General features: G+C 41.5%; 4 protein-coding genes, 1 non-coding gene and 1 pseudogene across 5 annotated transcripts; 2 read left to right on the top strand and 4 right to left on the bottom strand.

Annotated features, from left to right (window-relative positions):
• Positions 1–95: 95 nt before the first annotated feature.
• On the bottom strand, positions 96–1,516 carry LOC106447298 (phosphatidylinositol N-acetylglucosaminyltransferase subunit C). The gene is made up of 3 exons (XM_013889193.3): positions 1,398–1,516; positions 1,158–1,279; positions 96–1,062 (listed from the first exon to the last, which is right to left on the bottom strand). Exon 3 carries the CDS (start codon positions 1,053–1,055, stop codon positions 156–158), a length of 900 nt encoding a protein of 299 aa, XP_013744647.1. The 5' UTR covers positions 1,056–1,062; positions 1,158–1,279; positions 1,398–1,516; the 3' UTR covers positions 96–155.
• On the bottom strand, positions 1,158–3,438 carry LOC106448873 (annotated as a pseudogene).
• A 6,864-nt stretch (positions 3,439–10,302) lies between these two features.
• On the bottom strand, positions 10,303–11,187 carry LOC106448871. Its single transcript, XM_022701414.2, has 2 exons — positions 10,799–11,187; positions 10,303–10,454 (listed from the first exon to the last, which is right to left on the bottom strand). Exons 1-2 carry the CDS (start codon positions 11,157–11,159, stop codon positions 10,447–10,449), a joined length of 369 nt encoding a protein of 122 aa, XP_022557135.2. The 5' UTR covers positions 11,160–11,187; the 3' UTR covers positions 10,303–10,446.
• A 1,140-nt stretch (positions 11,188–12,327) lies between these two features.
• Positions 12,328–14,160, top strand: LOC106447296 (cationic amino acid transporter 5). The gene has a single exon (XM_013889192.3). The coding sequence runs from the start codon at positions 12,371–12,373 to the stop codon at positions 14,081–14,083; it is 1,713 nt and encodes a 570-aa protein (XP_013744646.1). The 5' UTR covers positions 12,328–12,370; the 3' UTR covers positions 14,084–14,160.
• Positions 14,161–14,288: 128 nt separating this feature from the next.
• TRNAT-AGU lies at positions 14,289–14,362 on the top strand. Its single transcript has one exon. It is a non-coding gene; the product is annotated as a tRNA-Thr (tRNA).
• Positions 14,359–22,368, bottom strand: LOC106447295 (vacuolar-sorting receptor 5). The gene is made up of 12 exons (XM_013889191.3): positions 21,891–22,368; positions 16,166–16,861; positions 16,016–16,104; positions 15,882–15,951; positions 15,735–15,818; positions 15,580–15,656; positions 15,417–15,498; positions 15,249–15,331; positions 15,101–15,164; positions 14,897–15,025; positions 14,719–14,825; positions 14,359–14,620 (listed from the first exon to the last, which is right to left on the bottom strand). The coding sequence occupies exons 1-12, from the start codon at positions 22,183–22,185 to the stop codon at positions 14,513–14,515; spliced, it is 1,884 nt and encodes a 627-aa protein (XP_013744645.1). The 5' UTR covers positions 22,186–22,368; the 3' UTR covers positions 14,359–14,512.
• Positions 22,369–23,379: the final 1,011 nt, after the last annotated feature.

Raw genomic sequence — 23,379 nt, 5'->3', positions numbered from 1 at the left:
GTTAAATATAATATTAAATCTGTTTTCTTTTGTAAGCAAATGCAAAGCGTATACAACAACTCAACATGATAATTGATAAATCTATCAGTATTGAATCAAACCAGAATAAAAACTCCTTTAATAAAAAAGATCACTCAGACCAACTACAAAGAATATCAATCTGTAATGTCGAAACAAAGCTTAGCTTCATCCCAAGGACCACTGATCTCAAACTTATACTCTTGCATCCTTATCAGCCAATAAGGACACACAACATTAACAACAACCACAATAACAAGAAACAGAACAAAGAAGAGTATGTGCAGCGCATAAACAGAGTACAGCGTCAAACCAATCAGACCAAACGAGAACAAAAGATGCAACCCAAACGAGAATTTCTTGATGCAGTAAGTGACTGGAGGAGCAAAGAGGAAGACTTGGAGCGAGAAGAGCATCACAGCAAACACATGGCGCCTCGAAGGAAGACGTGAAGCAACAAAGACTGACGCTACAACCGAAGCATTGACTGATATACAGCTCGTTAAACTCGGACTCTTCAACGCTCCTGGTGCTCTAATGGTGGAACCAGAGTAATCATGCAAGAAGAGATGGAGCAAGAGGAGAGAGACGGTCACCGCCCATATAGAATCAGAGCTGATAGATCTCGTGAGCGTCTGGTAAACCGGAGCTAACACATAGAGTCCCGTGGTGAAGAAAGAGACGTTGGCGATGTAACGCAAGAGGAGCATTTTTTCTTCGGTTAGGAGGAGAACCAAGAACCCTAATGCTAAGAGTGAGAGATCAAGAAGTAAGAGCGAGTTCTCGTCAAGAGATGATTCAAGAGTGTGTACCCAAACAAGGACGACGAGTGCAACGATGCAGAGGTATTGAGAGATTGAAACAGAGTCTTTCATCACCTTGAGCAAATCACGTCTCACGACGTTGGCGTTCATCACCATTTCTCCGAGGAACGTTTCGTCCGTGTAGTTGTCGTTGTATCCGATCTGCATCCCTCCGTATGCTACTTTCCGCCATTTAGGTCTCGGAGTTGAGTCTCCGGCTAGATTCTTATCCATCAGGAGGCTGCAGATTTCTCAGAAAGTAAGGATCTTTAAAACGCTCCGATCAAATCTAGAGTGAGCTATGCGAAAGCAGAGGATGATAGAAGAAACAATTACTTGTGATGCTTTGCTTTTGTAATAAAAGAGAGTATATGGGCTTTATTGGTAATATTTGATAACAGTTGGGGGTTTGTCAAAACTTAATCTCTCTTCTTGTTCTGTCTTTGCAGCTAACACATCTGCAATGGATGAGACAACATCTCAATAAAAGTAACATGATTGTTGATAAAAGCAGAGTATCTCTCAAACGTAAATGGTCAATCAAAATATGAAGCTGTCAAATGGAACTATTATTACCAGTTCAGCCAGTCTTCTTCATCATCATCATCATCTTCATCTTCCTCCTCAGATGCTTCCTTGAGCCATTGTATGAAAGACTCACATTGCTGCAAATAAACTTTGTCAGCTTCATCAGCGTCTGCTTTCTCTTCCGCCCATCTCAAGATCGCATCTTCTTGCACCACATCTTTCTCATACAGAACATGCAGAATCTGAGCAAACAAAGGCCCTAACTCCCTCGCAGTTTCCTGACACATCTCTTCAAATTTCATTATCACTTCTATCTGTTCATCAGTTTGCTTCACATAAAACCCAAGAAGCCCTTTCCATTTCGCAATAATACTCGCCGCGTTTTTATACAGCTCACTAGCAGAGCTATGTGGAGAATCAACTGCCAGTTTCATCATAGAGTAGAATATCGCTCCAGCGCAATCCGCAGATTCCATGTTGTATGACAAACGGAGTGAGTTAATCTCCAAAATCCCAAGTTCCACTTTGATACCCTCCTCAACGGCTCTTAAGAAAGTACCTTCAACTTCTCTCTCAAAGTAACCATACTCATCACCGGGATCATTCACATCAGTGTTAATACTATCAGCATCAGATTTCAACTCTCCAGAAGTCGGGACAACACTTTCATCCTCTAAGTCATCATCATCATCCATGGCCTGAGTGATCTCATCAAGTTTATCCTTAGGGATTGGTGCAACGGAATGCTTCCACTCCTCATCATGATCCCCTTCACATACCTCCCATATGTAACCTGCTTCATCAGGACCAAGCCACGATGATTTGGACTCAGTTTCCAAATGATTCGCAGTCCCGCTGCTACTGTCAGCATATTCCAGCTCTTCGTCGCTGTCTTCCGTAGCCGGCTGTTGAAGTAACGAAACCTTTGAATACGCAGGCACAACAAAGCCTCTCCCAACCACAACGTTAAACGACAGAACAGCACCAGGCTGCACAACAGCCCCTGCTCTGATCTTCACCCCATCACAAACAATAGCATTCCCTATCTCACACCCATCTTCAATAGTAACATCATTCCATATATAACACCCTTCTATCACCACATTAGATCCAATACAACATCAGATGATCACCCTTCTACCCCCACTCCCAATCTTTGTCCCGTATCCAATCACAGTAGACGATCCACCATCAGCAGAACGTGACTGAACCACATCACAAGCCTTGTATACCCCTTGTCTCCCGACCTTTAAAGCTCGATTCCCGCTGAAACTTATATCTGGCACATAAGGGTAAGTCCACCTCTGGATTATATCCTGGCTAACAGACTGTATCATAGCTCCTAAAATTATCAACCCTAGCAGCGTAACTCGAACCAATCTCATGAGTGAAGATCTTATACCCCATGATATCATCAACAAGCACGCCTTTAACAAAATGCAGCCGCAAATGCTGGTAATCAAAGTTATCCTCAAAGAGACTAAGCACCTCGGGAGAAATGTAACAATCCTCTGCATATCACTGCACACTAAAACAGACAACGTCTTATCTAAGCAGACGCAATCTCCTGTATGATGATCGTCGTAGTGAAGAAGCTGTTTCGTTAACGGATCAACAGCTACGAAGAGCTGATCAGTTCCTAGACTTCTTGATAACCATCGTCATGATGGCTTTCTCGTCTCTCTTCTTCCTCTTATCAAATCAGCTAACGGCATGTTGCTCTCCGCTGACGAGGACGAAGTCGCCTTGGATCTGAGACGTCTCTGTCTGCTGCTCGTAGATGAAGCGGAGAGCGTCTCCGGCGCTGAGTTCGGGTGCGAGTGCTGCCACTCGGAGCTCGCGAGGTAATCGATCAATTGCGTCGAGTGAGCGCAGTAGAAGATGAATACCTCTTCGATTCCGGCGGATTCGAGCCACGCTAAGGTGTAATCGATAATCAGGGTGTTGACTTCGTGGTGAAGCTGTCGGCGAGGATGATGGCTTGTAAACGCTGGCGGCTGTGTTCCACGGAGTCGTCGGGAACCTTAGCGCCGGATTTCTTCTGATCAGTTCGACTGAACACCGACGAGATGTCATTGGCGAATTTGAGAGATCATGAATAAATTGCTCTTTTAAGAAATTTCAAGGGGCTGTTTGCAAATAAATTACTAAATTAACTAGCCTCGGACATTCGGGTATCGAACATTCTGGGTATTTCAAAATTTTGTACCGTATCGACTAAATGATTTTTTTTTGTTCTAGTCTGTGCCATGTTTGACACGGCTCAAATGAATCAAATAGATGAACTTTTTTAAGAGGTTTTTGGTGGTTTTCTCCAAGATCAAAGATTCTCTGTCTCCTTGGCTTACAAAAGGTACTTAAACTTAGGTTTAGAAAGTGTAAAAAATCAAGACAAATGAACTAAAAGTCCCTAGAAAATCATAAGTTTCGACTGAGTAAATGACGCACAGAGATTTCGTGGTGTAGTTCCGGGAGGTCGCTCTGGGTTGGGAGCTACCTCAGGTGGTCGCTCTGAGAGGTCGCTCTAGACCTATTTTTTTGCCTCCAAAGTGATGAAAAGGCGAGTGACTTCGTGGTGTAACTCCGGGAGGTCGCTCTGGGTTGGGAGCTACCTTATGGTGTCGCTCTGGAAGGTCACTCTGCGATGCTCGACCAGGATGGATATGCCTCTAGTAAATTGATCATAACTCCTTCATTACATCTCCAAATGACTTGAAACCACTTCCACTAGAAAGCTAACTCAATTTTCCGTGTTTCCACAAAATCTTAGCAACAGAAGATTTCTCTAAGGCCTCCATCCATGCTCATCTTTCATCCCTTTTTGGATCACAATGCTCCCAAACATCTCAAATCACTTCATGGCACACTCCAACACCTAATAAGGACAATGAATACAATATGGACTCTAAAGATGCCTAATTATTAATTTATGTGACATGTGCCATGTTTAAGTCTCCCTTGCCTCCAAATAAGCCCACAGAGCCTTCTTCCTTCTGAATTTGAACGCATACTTCATCCAGGTCAGGTAACTTGTCAGCTCTCAGGATGTGCTTGATTAAGCTCCCATAAGATGGATTAAGCGTGAGCAGTAGTCCAAACACCCTATCCTCTTCACGCCTGGTTAAGAGAGTGGCGGGGTCGGTAGTATGTGGTCTGAGTAGTTCCATCTCTGCCCAAAGAGACCGGAACTTGCCAAAGTGAGGCTGGAACTCCATATCTCCTTGGTTGAGGGTATTGATAGCTCTTTTTACTTCAAAGACCCTTGTAAGGTTTGAGGTATTTCCATACACTTTGTAGAGTGTATCCCACAGCTGCTTGGTAGTTTCACAGTAGGAGTAAGACTCCATGATGGCGGGTTCTAGGGAGCTAAGGAGCACTGTGAGAACCATGAGATCTTCATGAGCCCATTTGTCTTCATCAGTAGCTACCACAATCTCCTGTCCATCTTCTCCTTGGGTGGTTTGTTTTGGAGCTGCTTCTGCTGAGACATGACTCCACAAACCCTTTCCTCCAAGGGCAATCTTCACCATCCTGGCCCACAAGAGGTAGTTAATCCCCTTCAGGGTCACAGGTATGCTGATGCGGTTGTTGTTATTGTTGTTGTTGTTCTCCATCTTGGGGATTTACTTGGTCAGAGGTAGAGTTTAAGAACTAGAAACAGAGTTTTGATTTTGCGGAATTTAGAAAGGTTTCAAGATTGTTGCTGCTCTGATACCATGATAATTTGTGGGATTATGAGAGCTTCTAAGTGTTTTAACCGTGATGAAGCACATGAACAAAGTAAAAAATGAGTGAAGTAACCGTAAGTATTTGAGAGAGAAGAGAAATTTGAGAATTTAAGAGAATGAGAGGATTTGTGAGATTGAGAGAATGAAAGAAATGTTTGTATTGAATTGTGTGTTTAATTGTGTAACATACATGGTGTATTTAAAGGAAACAAAAGCAATAAGCACTCAATGGTGGAAGAATAAATAACTAGTAGTGGACTAGGCACTCCTCCCCATTTGGTAAGTGATATGGCCACTCCTCCCACTTCCTCCACTAACTAGTAGTGGACTAGCCACTCCTCCCCATTTGGTAAGTGATATGGCCACTTCTCCCACTTCCTCCACTACTTCCCTTTGTTTAATTCTTCATGTCAACACTCCCCCTCAAGCTTGACAGTAGTGAGTGTCAAGCTTGGAAAGCCATGAAGTATTCCCTCATTAAAACCTTTTCTTGGAAAACCCACTTGGGATAAAAACCAAGCAAAGGAAAAAGAGTATAATACTCTACGGTGAGGAGATCATTGACATGGAAGGTTTATGAGTCCAAGTCTTGGAAGAATGGACTCACAAACTTTGCTACTGGCCGCCTTGGTGAAGATGTCAGCCAGCTGATCCGCACTTCTTGTATAACATGGGAGAATCACTTGCTGCTCCACTGCTTGTCTGACCTTGTGGCAGTCTACTTCTATGTGCTTTGTCCTTTCATGAAAGACTGAGTTGGATGCAATGTGTATTGCGGCTTGGTTGTCACAGTGCATGGTCATGGGAGAGGTGATCTCAATTCCCAAGTCGCCTAAAAGCCCCTTTATCCAGATAAGTGATTACGCGTTTAAGCACACACCAATTAACCTAATGTGCCAACAATACCACAATCGAATGGTATGTCATTGTAGCATTTTAGGATCGAATCCACAGAGAACTAGAGACTTATAACACCAAGAATACACAAACCTTCCTAATCTAAGCAAACAAGAAGATAGATGATTTGTAACAAATTAATATCCTAGAAATATAAACAAGGTGATCTCAAATCCAGTCAAGAAATAAGTGCAAGAATTCAATCAAATACTAAGGATGGATCCATGGTAAGGATAATTGATATAAGGTGATCAAGGTTCAATCTAAAGGTGGCAACTTTCAATCAAAGTAATCTCTTAAGTCTAAACACAATTCTAGACAGGTCCTATGTCTAGGTAAATGTTCATTTGCTTAGAAATCATTAAACATCAAATGTCTTTGGCTTAATTCAATCAAGCAATCTTTAAGTTCAAGTTTAATAACTATCTAGCAATTTTAACATCAAGTGTCCTTGGCTAATCTCACTAGAGCTTAGTTGAGTTGATTCAAACACTTCATCTAATCATGTCTGATGAGAAGTGTTTAGAAATCAGGTTTAGAGTGATCAAGACTAAACAAGCATTAAAAATACTCAACAAGCAAGTTCATACAAGGATCTACAATAAAACACCCTAAATCTACACTTAATCACCCTAATCTACCTTAACCATGAATCCAAGGAGTGTCTACTCTCTAATCTCCATGAGAAACCTCAAACCCATGATGGATTCAAGGCTCACCATGTTTATGAGAAGGAGAAACAAGATATAATATGAAGAACTTCCTTAGATTATGATATAAAGATTCAAGCTTTTTTTACAAAGGGAGGCAAGTTCTTGAGAGAAAAAATGAGATTAGATTAGGTTTTTAGGTTTAAAACTATATATAAGAGATGCCAAACTCGAGCTGGTTTAGTGAATTAAACCGGGTCAAACCGAAATAAACCGGTCAATCATTTTTGAGATCGCGTTTTTGTCTTCTGCGAGCGACCTTTGCACCTCGCTGTGGCAAGTCGCTGTGATGCTGTCTTTGATGATGGATTTCCCAAGCGAGTTCATCACGTCGCTTCAATCACTCGCTCCAGCCAACGCTTCGTTCCAAGCTGCGTTCGAGATACAGCGACCACAACACCTCGCTCCCTTGAACTCGCGTCCGAGCCCGCTGAGTTCCCGAGCTGTGTCCCAATCTCTCTCCGTCGCGGCTCGTCTCACTTCACCGCGAACCACCACGAACTCCTTCTTCCTCGCCTTGATCAAGCCGTGACTGCGCCACCGTCTCCTCCAAGCCGCGACCAAGCTTCCTCCGTCCAAGCCGTGCTCTCAGGTGCTCGAGTCTCATCGTCGTCGAGCTTTGCCGTGGTTGGAATCAGCTTCACCGTCGTTCGCGTTGAAACCAAACTCTCGATCTCCTCCAATGGAGACTTCTTCATTATTTTCAAGACAGGTCCCTGGCCTTTTGATTCTTTACAAAACGGACCCAGCCTTTGGAATGTGCAAAAATGCCCTCGCGAATCAAACCCAAAGTTTCCAATGTGCGATTTAGCCCAAGCGAATATTACGAATTTGCAACCTTGGTCCCTGGGTTCTTGTTAACATCACAGTGGACCCAAAACTTCCAAACTTTGCAGTATAACCCTTGAATTTCGCCCCAAACTTCCAAATTAGCATTCCAACCCCTATGATATGCAAATGAGTATGCAAATACAACACAAAGACCTAAATGCAACCTAAAATGATCATAATAAGCTAAAATATGAATCTAAAACTTATAAAAATCATGAGATATCAATAAGCTCACTGGTTAGCTTCCTCATTGATCTGTACTCTGCTTCTGCGCTTGAACAAGATACTACTTTCTGTTTCTTGCTCTTCCAAGTAACAAGATTCCCTCCAATGAATGTACAATAACCGGTGGTCGACCTTCTGTCTACTCTATCTCCAGCCCAATCTGCATCACAGTATCCTCTCACCTCAGTGTTCTTGTTGCAAGCCATCCATACACCTTGTCCTGGCGCTTCTCTTAAGTATCTTAGAATCCTCTCCACCATGTTCCAGTGATGAACCTTGGGAGTTTACATGTGCTGGCTCACTTGATTAACTGCGAAACACACATCTGGCCGAGTGATGGTTAGATAGATCAGCTTCCCAACCATCCGTCTATACTGCTTGACATCTTCAAATGGAGTGTCTTCATACTCCCCCTCTCGCAATACCTTGTAACCTTCTTCAAGTGGTGTCTTGGCATGTCTTCCTCCAAGATCTCCTGCCTCCTTTAATATGTCCAGGGTATACTTTCTTTGGGACATGAATAATCCTTCCTTTGATCTGCACATCTCAATGCCAAGGAAGTACTTCAGTTCTCCCAGGTCTTTGATGTCAAATGCGGCCTTGAGAAATGTCTTGGTTAAACTGATCCCCTCCTTGTCACTACCCGTGATGATGATGTCATCCACATAGACTAGAATTACCGTAATTCCTTGCTTGCTGGTGAGAGTGAAGAGTGTGTGATCCGCTTGAGACTTCACAAATCCCCTTCCATTCAATGTAGTGCTTAGCTTGTGGTACCAAGCTCTTGGTGATTGCTTCAAGCCATAGATTGCCTTTCTGAGTCTAAGGACATTCCCTGGTTTCACCATTTCTTCCATCCCCGGAGGTGGTTTCATATACACTTCATCTTCTAGTTCTCCTTGCAGGAAAGCATTCTTCACATCCATTTGCCAAAGGTCCCATTCTAGGTTCACTGCTAATGAGAGTAGAATCCGGATTGTATGAAGCTTGGCCACTGGTGCAAAGGTGTCTAGATAGTCCTCTCCATACACTTGTGTGTATCCTCTTGCCACCAGTCTGGTCTTCTTTCTTTCTGGCTTCCCATTTGCAAGATACTTAATGGTATGTATGAGTCTGCTGGTCACGGCTTTCTTCCCTTTTGGAAGTTCTGTCTCATACCAGGTGTTGTTCTTCTCCATGGCCCTCATTTCATCATCCACCGATTTCCTCCATTCATCATCTTCCATAGCTTCTGCATATGTTCTTGGTATCCATTCCAGGTCCAATGAACTCATAAAGACTTGATGTTCTTCTGGATAGTGAGCTAGGGAGCATAATCCACTTTCTGGATGTGCCACAGCTTGAGCATTGTAGTAAACAAAATCATTTTTAACCCAATCTGAGGCTGGTCTTCTGATCCTTGTACTTCTCCTTAGGACTTGTGTCTGCTCAGGTTCATTACTGCTGCTTGGTTCTCCTTCTTGAGCTTCAGTGTCTGGTTGTCCCATCTCATCTTGATCATGAGATAATACTGGGTTTTCTTCAGGTTGAGCTTGCGCCGGTTGATCTTCATTCCCCCCTTCATGGTCAGGATGAGAGTCTTCAGTGTTATGAACCATGGTCTCTTTATAAGGAGTAGTGTTCCGGCCTTTCTCTGGTTCCTTTTCTAGGTTAATGCCGAGTCTTTCCATAAGAATCTTCAGGTTGTTAGCTCTGTCCGAGGCAGAATGAGATAGATCTTTGAGTTCCTCCCAACTCTTCTCATCATAATAGGCCTTGGATTCCATGAACTTAACATCTCTGGATACTAGGACTCTCCTTGTCTCTGGTACATAGCATTTGTACCCCTTTTGGTGCGTAGAGTATCCAATGAACATTGCCTTTGTGCTCTTTGCCTCCAGTTTGTTTCTTAGTTCTCCTGGAATCAAAACAAAGCACACACACCCAAACACACGCAAATGATCAATTGATGGTCTAGATTTGTTTAGTACCTCATATGGGGTGGCATCAAAGAGGACTCTTGTAGGTGTGCGGTTGATTAGGTAGGTGGCTGTGACTACTGCATCCCCCCAAAACCGCTTGGGTACATTTGTATGGAACATCATACTCCTTGCCACTTCCATCAAGTGTCTATTCTTTCTTTCAGCCACACCATTTTGTTGGGGTGTGTAAGGACAGCTGGTTTGTTGAATGATTCCATGTGAGGCTAGATGTTGTTTGAAGGCTGTGCTAGTATATTCACCACCATTATCTGATCTAAGAATTTTAATCTTAACATTGAAATGGTTAGTAATATAGTTCTGAAAATTTTTAAATGCTTCTAGCACCCTATCCTTAGATTGCAACAAAGTGATCCATGTGTATTTAGATTTTTCATCAATGAATGTCACAAAATATTTATGTTGTTCTCTAGATACACATGGAGCAGTCCACACATCAGAGTGAATCAAATCAAAGCAGTTTTCATATTGGGTTTTTGATTTAGGAAACACAGTTCTGCAATGTTTTCCTAATATACACGCTTCACACTCATTTTTAAAAGAAATACTAGGCAACAGGATTTCAAGGCACGAGAATTGGGGATGTCCTAGTCTAGCATGCCAGATTTCATCTTTAGGGAATTCAGAAACAGAATGAAACACACACGATAATTGAGATACAGGTCTTGTGTCCTCAAGTAAGTACAAGTCTCCCTTGGTAACACCTTTGCCAAGCAACTTACTAGAATCAATATCCTGAAAGTATACACTGTTAGGCGTGAAATAACTTGACAATTGAGATCATTAGTTACTTTTTTAACAGACGAAAAGGTTTGAGGCAAATGTAGGCATATAGAAAGCTTTAGATTCTTTATCAAACAATCTAAGTTCACCTACACCTTTTATTGGAATTTTATCTCCATTTGCTATCATCACATTTCCTAAAGCCGGTTCTATGTTCTTAATCAGTTCTAAATCACTTATCATGTGATGAGAAGCACCAGAGTCTATAACTAAGGGCTTAGCCGATTTAAAATTATTCATAGAACCATTTGCATTGTGAGAAGCATTAAGGGAGATACCAAGAGTTTTAGATATACCAGATTCCTTGAGAGCCTTGATGAGAGCGGTTAAGTCAGACTTCTTGATGGTCTCATCTAGATTGGCTCTTGGCGTGGCATAGCCTGATGTGGAGGCAGTAGCTCTTCCCACACCTAGGTTGCTTATACCCATGGTGATTGGTGTTGTTGGCTCAGCACCATCAGTTGAGAAGTTGGCTCTTGCATCTTGGTATTGAGGGCGGTTGTCCCTAAATTTGTTGGGCTTGAGGTGCGGATGTAGTATCCAGCATTTGTCCTTCATGTGGCCCTTCTTCTTGCAGTGATCGTAGGTCAAGTTTTTCTTCTCATCTAGCTTGTAAGCTGCCTTGTTTGACACGGCTCGTTCAGCTTGATGTGCCATGTTTAAGTCTCCCTTGCCTCCAAATAAGCCCACATAGCCTTCTTCTTCTGAATTTGAGTGCATACTTCATCCAGGTCAGGTAACTTGTCAGCTCTCAGGATGTGCTTGATTAAGCTCCCATAAGATGGATTAAGCGTGAGCAGTAGTCTAAACACTCTGTCCTCTTCACGCCTGGTTAAGAGAGTGGCGGGGTCGGTAGTATGTGGTCTGAGTAGTTCCATCTCTGCCCAAAGAGACCGGAACTTGCCAAAGTGAGGCTGGAACTCCATATCTCCTTGGTTGAGGGTATTGATAGCTCTTTTTACTTCAAAGACCCTTGTAAGGTTTGAGGTATTTCCATACACTTTGTAGAGTGTATCCCACAGCTGCTTGGTAGTTTCACAGTAGGAGTAAGACTCCATGATGGCGGGTTCTAGGGAGCTAAGGAGCACTGTGAGAACCATGAGATCTTCCTGAGCCCATTTGTCTTCATCAGTAGCTACCACAATCTCTTGTCCATCTTCTCCTTGGGTGGTTTGTTTTGGAGCTGCTTCTGCTGAGACATGACTCCGCAAACCCTTTCCTCCAAGGGCAATCTTCACCATCCTGGCCCACAAGAGGTAGTTAATCCCCTTCAGGGTCACAGGTATGCTGATGCGGTTGTTGTTATTGTTGTTGTTGTTCTCCATCTTGGGGATTTACTTGGTCAGAGGTAGAGTTTAAGAACAAGAAACAGAGTTTTGATTTTGCGGAATTTATAAAGGTTTCAAGATTGTTGCTGCTCTGATACCATGATAATTTGTGGGATTATGAGAGCTTCTAAGTGTTTTAACCGTGATGAAGCACGAACAAAGTAAAAAAGGAGTGAAGTAACCGTAAGTATTTGAGAGAGAAGAGAAATTTGAGAATTTAAGAGAATGAAAGGATTTGTGAGATTGAGAGAATGAAAGAAATGTTTGTATTGAATTGTGTTTAATTGTGTAACATACATAGTGTATTTAAAGGAAACAAAAGTAATAAACACTCAATGGTGGAAGAATAAATAACTAGTAGTGGACTAGGCACTCCTCACCATTTGGTAAATGATATGGCCACTCCTTTCACTTCCTCCACTAACTAGTAGTGGACTAGCCACTTCTCCCCATTTGATAACTGATATGACCAGTTCTCCCACTTCATCCGCTACTTCTTTTTCCCTTTGTTTAATTCTTGGTGTCAACAAGAGAGAGATAATGGAGGGTGAGGAGAGAGGTTACTGGAGATGGAGCAAAAGAGATTTCTTTCCCGAAGAATCTTTCCAGAGCTTTGGCAGTTACAGAGCCGCTCTGTCTCAGACATGTTCACGGTTCAAGAACCGGTTGGTTAGTAGGTCTGACGATGAGACCGAGCGTGTCGAGCTCAGGAAACAGAGCGAGAACGAGATGAAACGGTGCCTCACGTGGTGGGATCTACTCTGGTTTGGGTTCGGGTCAGTGATCGGAGCTGGAATCTTTGTCTTGACAGGCCAAGAAGCTCGTGAACAAGCAGGACCAGCTATAGTACTGTCCTATGTTGTTTCGGGTTTCTCCGCTATGCTCTCTGTCTTCTGCTACACGGAGTTCTCCGTGGAAGTCCCCGTGGCTGGCGGCTCGTTCGCCTATTTAAGGATCGAGCTAGGCGATTTCGCGGCCTTCATCACCGCCGGAAACATTCTTCTTGAGGGTGTAGTTGGAACCGCAGCTGTTGGTAGAGCATGGACTTCATATTTCGCCACTCTTCTGAACCGAAACCCGGACGATCTTCGGGTCAAAACCGACACCCTTAGCCCCGGTTTTAACCTCCTAGACTCGATAGCTGTCGTGGTTATAGCCGCTTCAGCTACAATTGCGTCGATAAGCACCAGAATGACTTCACTACTCAACTGGATAGCTTCAGCTGTCAACACCATTGTAATACTTTTCGTCATAATAGCCGGTTTCATCCACGCCGACGCCTCGAATCTGACTCCATTCTTGCCCTATGGACCCGAGGGAGTGTTCCGCGCAGCCGCGGTCGTGTACTTTGCATACACAGGGTTTGATAGCATAGCAACAATGGCTGAAGAGACCAAGAATCCATCGAAAGACATACCGATCGGTTTACTCTGTTCGATGTCGATTATCACGGTTATTTACTGTTTAATGGCATTAGCCTTGAGCATGATGCAGAAGTACACAGATATAGATCCAAACGCAGCTTACTCGGTAGCGTTTCAGAGCGTTGGAATGAAGTGGGGAAAGTACTTGGTGGCTCTTGGTGCTCTCAAAGGGATGACCACAGTTCTACTAGTAGGAGCATTGGGACAAGCGAGATACGTTACTCATATCGCACGGACACACATGATCCCTCCTCTATTTGCTCTCGTCCATCCCAAAACCGGAACACCGATAAACGCTAACCTCCTTGTAACAATCCCAAGTGCTCTCATTGCTTTGTTTTCAGGTTTAGATGTTTTGGCGAGCCTCTTATCGATAAGCACTCTCTTCATCTTCACAATGATACCTCTCGCATTACTCGTGAGGCGGTACTACGTGAGAGACGTTACTCCAAGAGCTGATCTTCTTAAGCTTATCATCTGCATCTTGATCGTTGTGATTTCTTCAATGTGTACTTCAGCTTATTGGGGAATGAATCTCAAGGGGTCATGGATAGGATACACAATAACAGTTCCTTTCTGGTTAATGGGAACTTTGGGGATCGTGTTCTTTGTTCCTCAGCAAAGAAGTCCTAAAGTGTGGGGCGTACCGTTGGTCCCGTGGATCCCATGCTTATCAATCGCAACGAATATATTTCTCATGGGATCTTTGGAAGCTCAGGCTTTTGTAAGGTTTGGGGTTTGCACTTTAGTTATGTTGTTGTACTACTTTTTGTTTGGTCTTCATGCAACTTTCGATATGGCTCATCAGCAAATCGTGCCACGGTCGTAGAAGCTATGAAAATTAGTGAAGAAAAATGTTATAGTCTCTAATAAAACCACTCTAATATTATTCTTCTTTCTAGCTTTCTCCATGGATACCCATAAAGATGAGGACTTTTGATTAGAACAGACATGAAACGGAACAGTAGCTTCGTTGGTTAGAGGACTTTAGTAAAACAGAAACTAATAAACTGTAGTGACAACCTCGTTCAAAAGCTTTCATAGCTCAGTTGGTTAGAGCACCCGTTTAGTAAGCGGGAGGTCTTGAGTTCAACTCTCAATGAAAGCATATAACCATTATTTTTATTTTTCAAAGTTTTAATATTGCATGTAACCAACTTCCACAACAATAGATTAACGCCTCAAAATTTTTGATTCTTGACAAAAAAAAACGCTTTACACATTAAACAATATTCCAACCATGATTCAGTAGTCTTCATTACAGAAGACTAGAGTTCTCTATCTGGTTTGAGTCTTGATGAATGTTTTGGCTATCTAGTGGTATGTACTGAGACATGATGGACACTATCTCTGAGTCCATATAAGACTGCATAGAAATTTTGATGAAGATAGACAAATGATAATTAGAGTTTGATGAATGATGATGCATAAGAGAAACTTCATAAGTAGCAAAGTGACCATTACCTGAAGATGGTACTTGTAGAATATATAAGAAGTTAAGGAGATGCCTGCAATGGCGATTACAACCATAATTATGAATAAACATCTGCGTCTTGATCCACTTCCTCTCTCTGCACAAGCCGGTTGGATGTAAAACATTGAGATTATATAACTAAATAGTTTACAGTTATGACGGACATACCAATACAAGTGTCTTGTTCTTTAAGATAGAAACTATTGCTGGAACATTTGCATTCATATCCTCCCCAATTGTTCTTGCATTTGCAGTCATCACACTGACAAGCTGATTTCTCTTTGCATTCATCAATGTCTGCTTATGAAACAATTAGAAAACTGGTCAGAGAAAATGTCAACAAATCTCGATTTTACAATGATAAATTTTCACCTTCGCATTTCAGACCATCTCCATGGAAGCCTAGAGGGCAACGGCAACCCGATGTCTCTGAGTTCTAAATTGAACAAAAACATACACTTAGTAAGAAACAGTTACAAAATTCTCATAACAAATGGAATAAAAGAAGTAGTCACTTAACCAAACAAGCAGAAAATTTTAGACCATTTCTAGTTTCAGACCAGCAGCCTCCTTCGTTCATTGAACATCTCGCAGGTCCATAAGCTGTATCAGTAACATGAAAATGACTTTTTTATTATAATAAAATCTGCAATGAGATATATCATAAGAAGAAGTTTGAAGAACATACGCTTGCAGGAGGCATAACCATCTCCTTTATACTGAACACCATTGACAACAGGACACTCACATACTCTTCCCCGGAATGTATCCTAATAAAATCCATGTAATACATAAAGAAGAGATAATATAAACCGGTAAAAACATTGGTATATAGCTTCTTCACACTGTACCTTGCAAGCCGTTATATTAGAGATTTTATCTTGCCAACATCCACCATTTGCCACAAGACATTCATTGGTCTCTATATCTGTTTTAGAATGGAACAAGAAGAAGGGTTTTTAGTATGTTCTTGACTAGCTAGCTTGCTCGAGGGAAGTGACTTGACCTGTACTCAAACATATCAAAGGTTCAGTTCCCTCCTTGTATCCTGAACATATAGCCTTTAGCACCAAGGTTCTCTCCAGCTTACCTAAGCATCAAGCAGATTTAGTCTTTAAATTTTGTGGTGATCCATGAGAAGGCAGAGCTTTACCGCGATATTGAGAATTGTTGATGATCAATGTTGGAAAGATTGTGACAACTCCACGCTTCTCTTGGCCTAACTGTGCTTCAAAATGTCATGAAAGATATAACAAATAGCTTGGTGAATTTGAAGATACCACAAACCTGAAAAGCTTGCTCAGCTTTGAGAACTTTATTCTCTTCATCAGCATCAGGATCACCAATGCATTTCTTGATCTTCTCAAGAGACAAACCTGATTAAAAAACAGTCAAACAAAGATCCCTAACACTATTTAAAAGCAAGAGATTGTATACCGAGAGATTCCACAACAGTCTCTGCACATTCTTTACTATATTTCTTCTCCTTCATAGAACACCTGATGTTAAAATCTGTCACATAATCCCACCACACCCAAGAACTATTCTTCTCCTTAGCTACTTTATGAACACATAACTGTCTCAGATTCTCGTAAACAACGTCTTTCCCATTATATCCATCTACATAGTCTAGCTCAGGGTCAGGAGCACAGTACCTCCCTTGGTTTATACACTGACTCTTGCACTGCCTGCTACGTCGAAGCTCTTGGGGACAAAACCAAGAAATGTAATGAGGTGTGAACAAAGCATGACCACTTTTTTCAAGAATCTGAGCCGTTCCTTTGAAGTTTTTCATGAAACTCATCTGTTCATTGCAGTGTACACCACATTCATCATTAGTGTTAGCCCATAGCTCATACTCAACTCTCTCATCAGGGTTTGGTATTGACTCACTCCAGTCTATCTTCAAAACTACTTCTTGGCCTTTGTTAACTGCTTTCTTGAGGCTATCTCCGAAAGAGTGTAGGATCAAAGCTGATGGGATCTTGATCTTTTCTACTAAGTCGGGATCTTCATGTTGAGATTCCTCTGGTGAGTCCATTGCTATCAATGGCTCAACAATGTTATCTGCTAACAGAACAGCAGCTGCACCGGCTTGTTGGCCGTTCCATATCTTCAAAGCGTAGTTACACACTAAAAAGAAAAGAGGATAGAGTTGGATGCACTTACCCTCAAATATTAAACTTTCAAAGAAAAAAATTCCAAAATAGCACATTTTAAAGTTTATAAAAAAATAGCATCCAAATCCCAAAATAGCATAAATTTAACATGAAAACATTAAATTACTCTTAACTCCTGTAGAAACACAATATCGATAATAAGAAGTCCTTCTCTTATTATTCAATCACAAACTCTTAAGATCACAATTCACCAATATCCAAAATCACACACAATGCATCATACTATGCATCCAAATATATAGGTCCTAACACATTCCTATTTCAACTATCATTATCATATTTCCTAATCCTTAAAGATAATCACAACTTATAAAGAAAAGGAAACTTGTATCTCAAGTAATATTCAAGCTTATTCAACATTCTCTCCCTTAAGCTTGAACTTGCTTTCACACACATCTTGAACACCGATAAGGTCCCTCATTTCCTTGAACTTGATTCTACCAAGTGATTTGGTAAGAATGTCTGCTTTCTGTTCGCTTCCAGGAATATGCTCGACCTCAACTTGCTCTTTCTCGACACATTCTCGTATGAAGTGAAATCTTCCGTGAATGTGCTTGCTACGTCCATGGAACACAGGGTTTTTAGTTAACGAAATGGCAGATTTGTTGTCCACCTTGATCACCACTCTCTTACTTTCTTTTCCAATGGCTTCACTCATAAGTTCTTGCAACCAAATCGCCTGTTTTGCTGCCTCCGTTGCAGCCATAAATTCAGCTTCATACGATGACAAAGCCAATATTTTTTGCTTTATCGAACACCACGTTATAAGACTCTTGCCAAAGTAAAACATGTGTCCCGTCGTACTCTTACCGTCATCAGCGTCAACATTATGCGAAGCATCGCTAAATCCCACGAGCTCAGTACCTTGATCACAGGGATAAAACAAACCCAAAGTGCAAGTACCACGAAGATATCTTAGAACCTGCTTCAACGCTGCACCGTGTGACGTCCTTGGATCCTGCATGTATCGACTGAGCACACCCACACTGAAAGACAAATCAAGTCGCGTGTGGAGCAAATATCGGAGACATCCGATGGCACGGCGATACTCTCTTTCATCTATCTTATCCTCCTTGATCGACTTAGAGAGGCTTGCATTCAGTTCCATCGGAACATTGACCAAGTTACACGAACTCATCTGAGCTTCTTCAAGTATCCTTAAGGCGTATCGATCTTGCTTGAGCACGATCCCATCCTTTCCTTGTTGTACCTCAATTCCTAGATAATAAGTTAACAGCCCGAGGTCGCTCATCTCAAAGTTTGTTTGCATCTCACGCTTGAACTCTAATATAGTCTTTATTGAAGATCCAGTGACTAGAAGATCGTCTACATAAACCACAACGATAAGCATCTCATGGCCATGTTCTCGTCGATAGAGTGATGGCTCCTTAGAGCAACGTCTGAAACTCAAGTCTCGGAGGATCTGATTCAGTTTTATATTCCACGCTCTAGGTGCTTGCCGTAACCCATACAAGGCCTTCTTTAGCTTATAGACCTTGTTTTCTTCTCCAGCGACAACAAAGCCTTCTGGTTGCATTACAAACACATCTTCCTTTAGCTCTCCGTGTAGAAACGCAGTTTTAACGTCAAGGTGGTGTACTTCCCACCCATATGATCCAGCCAGAGCTATGATCAAACGAATTGTTTCAATGCGAGCCACAGGAGCGAAGACTTCATCATAGTCAACGCCATGGCGCTGAACATACCCTTTAGCTACCAAACGGGCCTTGTATTTGCTGATGGTTCCGTCTGCATTACGTTTGATCTTAAACACCCACTTCAGACCGATTGGTTTCACTCCTGCTGGCAACTCAACCAGATCCCAAGTATTGTTCTTCTCAATCGAAAATATATCATCCTTACACGCATCCACCCATACCTTTAATTCCTTAGCTTCCTTGAAGTCCCAAGGTTCTTCGTTAATAATCATTAACAAGCGTTCACCTTCTACTTCAGCAAACAGAATGTAGTCATCCAAGTATCGAGGTCTAGTGGATACTCTAGCTGAGCGTCGAGGTTGCTCTGCGAAGTTCTCACCATTGTTGTCACTACCATCATCATCATCATCATCTTCGACGGTATCATTGTTTTCAACGATACTATCCGCGTTTTCAATACCTAAGGGACCATCACCTAGACTGTTCTGTCTGGTGATAATCTCACTGGCTTCAAAGTCGTGTGTTTTCTCTGTCCAAGGCCATTCCTTGCCTTCGTCAAACACGACGTCACGGCTCACAACAATCCGCTTTGTATGAGGATCAAGGAGCCGGTATGATTTAGATCCAGGTTCTGTTCCTAAGTGGACAAGAACTCTCGATCTATCATCAAGTTTCTTCCTACCAGCAGTCTCTGTTCTAGCGTAGCACACACACCCAAAAACCTTTAAGTGGGAAAGATTAGGTTTTCGATTCCTCAATGCTTCATACGGAGTTTTTTCTTCCAGGGTTCTTGTTCCAACTCTATTAATCAAGTAAGTAGCATGTCTGACCGCTTCACCCCAAAGATAATTTGGCACATTCATATGTTTCAAGATATTTCTTGTCATCTCTAGAAGTGTTCGATTTCGTCTCTCCACTACTCCGTTTTGTTGAAAAGAATAGGGTGCTGTCAGGTGATGACTAATGCCGTATTTGTCGCAGTAGGACTGGAACTCTCGTGATACGAACTCTCCTCCTCTATCTGTTCTCAAGGTTTTTAGCTCGTTTTTTGTTTCTTGTTCCACACATCTCTTGAAAATTTTGAATTTCTCGAATGCTTCACTCTTGTCTTTGAGAAGTACTGTCCACATGTAACACGAGTGATCGTCGATAAGCGCAAAGACATATCTCTTATGTGATTGTGTTGGTGGCGTGATAGGCCCGCAGAGATCAGCGTGGACAAGCTCCAGAGGCTTTGAGGCTCGGTAAGAGGTTGCTTGCGGGAAGGGTTTTCTGGTTTGTTTCCCCTTCAGACAAGAAACGCATGTCTCTTTGTTATCAGCTAGTGCAGGTAGGCCAGTAACGAGCTCCTTCTTTATCATCATCTTTACTGTATCCTAGTTGACATGGCCTAAGCGTGCGTGCCATATTGTAGTTTCTTCTCCAGCCGTTAGTTGCATACACTCGATAAGTTCTACTTGTAGTGTGACCTTGTACAAACGGTTCTTTGCCCTTGTTGACTTAACCATTAGTTGTCTGTGTCTGTCAAGTAACTTGAGCGTGTCACCTTTCAAGTTCACTTCGCAGCCGACCTCTGTAGCTTGTCCTAACGAGATGATTTTGCTTCGTAGTGCCGGGATATAATAAACGTCCCTCAAGACCTTCTTTTCACCATAAATAACAAATGTAATCGAACCCTTTCCCATTATTTCAACTCTTGAATCATCTCCAAACCGTACTCTTCCCGTAATAGTGCTGTCAAGCTCGTGGAAGAACATACGGTTCCCACTCATATGGTTGCTAGCCCCATTATCTAGATACCACACGTCCCTTGCATCTGTCTCTGTATCAAACGCTTTAGGGTTCACATTGTTTTCATTCAAATAAACCACCTCGTTCATCATCAAAGTATCAGCTTCATGGGTGTCTTCGTCCTTCTTCTCATCCTTTTCAACAGTTTCTTGCAGCTTTAACATCTTATCTGGACAATCAGTGGCATAGTGACCAAGTTTATCACAGTTAAAACACGTGATATGTGAGGCATCACCTCCAGCTCGTCCTTGTTTATACGCCTCCCGCTGTTGTTGGAAGTTTCCAAAACGACCGCGTCCTCTTCCTCTCCAGTTCGATCTAGCATCCTCGTCCTCGACCATTGTTTCCATAACTTTCATGGCTCGAGTTGGTATTAGCGTACATTAATTTCCCGAGTTATCATCGTCATCGTTTTCCTCTTCGGCTATCCTCTCTTCGTATGCCTTTAGTCTACCAACGATGTCCTCATAGCTCGTAAAATTAAGATCGAGAACTTGTTCAAGCGAAGCAACCATATGGATAAACTTCTTCTTGGTAAGCTCTTGAGAATTTTCTTTACAAGCTTAGGTTCTTCGATTACTTCTCCTAAAGAAGCGGCTTTGGCCACTATTTCTGATAGCTTGCCGGAGAACATGTCGACTGTATCTCCATCTTTCATCTTTATCCTGTCGAACTCTGCCATCAAGGTCTGTAACCTAGCCTCTTTGACTCGTTCAGCTCCAACATGTCTTGCCTTTATTGCATCCCATGCTGCCTTTGCTGTATCTATGTCACCAATTTGTAAGACTAACGTTTCTGGTATGGATTGGAATAAGAACGCAATAGCCATGTTATTCTTCTTCCCGTCTTTGGTTCTGGGATCAATTGTTTCCCAAACCTCGCTGACTTTGAGTGCTATCTTCATTCTTAAGGCCAAGAAAGTGTAGTTCGACGGAGTTAACATCGGAAACTTAATGGAGTTTGATCTTGTTTCCTTGTGTAACACGATCTCATCCTTGACGTCTCCCATTGTTTGTAATGTGTAGGTTACAAAACTTTATGAAGCTCTGATACTAAATGTAGAAACACAATATCGATAATAAGAAGTCCTTCTCTTATTATTCAATCACAAACTCTTAAGATCACAATTCACCAATATCCAAAATCACACACAATGCATCATACTATGCATCCATATATACAGGACCTAACATATTCCTATTTCAACTATCGTTATCATATTTCCTAATCCTTAAAGATAATCATAACTTATAAAGAAAAAAAAACTTGTATCTCAAGTAATATTCAAGCTTATCCAACAACTCCTAAATCTTTATCCCACCCCACTCCGAAATACTAAACATAAAATCATTATCACTAAATCAAAACTCAAATATAAAATATAAAATGTATTTTAAACTTTTAATATGTTATTTTCTATAAAAAAATTCCTTTGTGTGCTAATCTTGACACTAAAAACATGATTTAGTGATATTTTAAGGTTAAATCAAGTTTCAATTTAATTCTTGATTTAAAAAAAAAAAACAAGTTTACCTCCACGATCAATGATGAGGATGGTGGGATAAGGAGACTTGGGTTTGAAGGTTTTGTTCAACGGATCGCATCCGTAACCGCCGTGGCCTACGTACACGACGGAGCCGATCATGAAACCGCCGTGACTTGGGATGCCAAAGTTTGCGATGGCTGCGTCGTGCCTAGCTTTCATTTCCCAGGAGTTAAGGACCGTCACGCTGCTCTTCTCCACGAAGAATCTTGATGAAACAACGTTGACCACCATGGTCAACGCTAGAAACAGCGTCAAGACAGTTTCTTTGTTGCTCGGAGACATTGTTCACTTCCTGACAGCAACAGAACTCGTTGTGTCTCAAGTAGAGTCAAGGTTATCCGCTTCTAACATGAAGCTAATGAATACGGAAGAGAGGACGACTTGGTAGAGTCAGCGGAGCTACCATGACTCTGCAACTACGAAATTGTCCGAACCTCTCTGTTTCATCATTCATTATTTTATTTTCTAGAGATTATTTCTGGCCAATAATTAACGACAAATTATTTGGAAGGTTTACTTTATGGGCCTACGAAGCCCATTTTGAATTTGCTGGGAAGTACTTCGGTGACGAGTGGTTGTTGTCCCACAAAATACTTTCTGAATTGGTTAAATTTTAAACAATTGAAATAGCTAGGTTGCTTAAGCAAGAACGAGTTTGGCTTTGGAAGCTTACAGAGTTAAAAGACATAAGATCTTTTCCAAGGCGAAAATTAATAACGTTTTAACTCTTTAACAAATTGAAGAAAACAAAGTGTTGGTTATAGTTATTAGTTTGCACACAGAAAAAAAGGTGTGGCTACCATCACCATCTCTTCTGCTTTATTATTCAAATGTAACTTGTAGGGTAAATGTACGTCGGTAATAAGAGCTTTTTAAATAGCTTAAAAAGCTGACACTTGGCGCTTTGTTTATGGGCCTGAAGGAAGTTCTTTTGTATTATGGTGTAATAAAACCACTACTTTGCTTTCTCCGTTTTCTACAAGTTATGCTCACCAAAACTCTATTTACTGTTGAGTATATGTAAATCGATATTTTAAATGTTAGTATATGATTAGTGAATATTATAAAAGAAAATATATTATTAGTTTGTTATTATCAAAAATGGATAAAAGGATTTAGATATGTAAGATGAGGGAAAAGTAAGAAAATGATGGTTCAATGCAACTTTGGATGCTAGGACTGTCTTCTCTTCCTTTACACCCAAAACTATGCCGTTTCGGATTTCCTTTTATTTCATTGTGCCCTTTTTATCTTTATCTTTTCTAGTTTTATCTACTTTTTAGCATGCAGTAGATCGTTTTGAAAAATATATTGACAAATTCATGTGTAGTAGCTATATTTTAGTGGATAAATAATCCACCGTATTCAGAGCATCTCCAAAAGAAACTCTATAACTTCAAATATAGATTTTTATGCTTTCCAAAAAAAAACTTCAAAACTTCAAATTTAGAGTTTTAAGAGCATCTCTAAAAATAA

This window comes from Brassica napus, chromosome C4, assembly GCF_020379485.1.
Source record: "Brassica napus cultivar Da-Ae chromosome C4, Da-Ae, whole genome shotgun sequence".
Classification (NCBI taxonomy): domain Eukaryota; kingdom Viridiplantae; phylum Streptophyta; class Magnoliopsida; order Brassicales; family Brassicaceae; genus Brassica; species Brassica napus.
The sequence above is the reverse complement of the archived record's forward strand: the minus strand, read 5'-3'. Positions and strand labels throughout refer to the sequence as shown.

Bases quoted from the DNA above. Each gene is read 5' to 3' on its own strand.
- LOC106447298 (XM_013889193.3), bottom strand. From the start codon at position 1,055: ATGGATAAGAATCTAGCCGGAGACTCAACTCCGAGACCTAAATGGCGG.
- LOC106448871 (XM_022701414.2), bottom strand. From the start codon at position 11,159: ATGGCACATCAAGCTGAACGAGCCGTGTCAAACAAGGCAGCTTACAAG.
- LOC106447296 (XM_013889192.3), top strand. From the start codon at position 12,371: ATGGAGGGTGAGGAGAGAGGTTACTGGAGATGGAGCAAAAGAGATTTC.
- LOC106447295 (XM_013889191.3), bottom strand. From the start codon at position 22,185: ATGTCTCCGAGCAACAAAGAAACTGTCTTGACGCTGTTTCTAGCGTTG. The intron at 15,657-15,734 runs GTCAAGTCACTT...ATTCTAAAACAG, and splicing joins TTTGATATGTTTGAGTACAG to ATATAGAGACCAATGAATGT. The intron at 15,026-15,100 runs GTGAAAATTTAT...TTTCATAAGCAG, and splicing joins AGATGGTCTGAAATGCGAAG to ACATTGATGAATGCAAAGAG.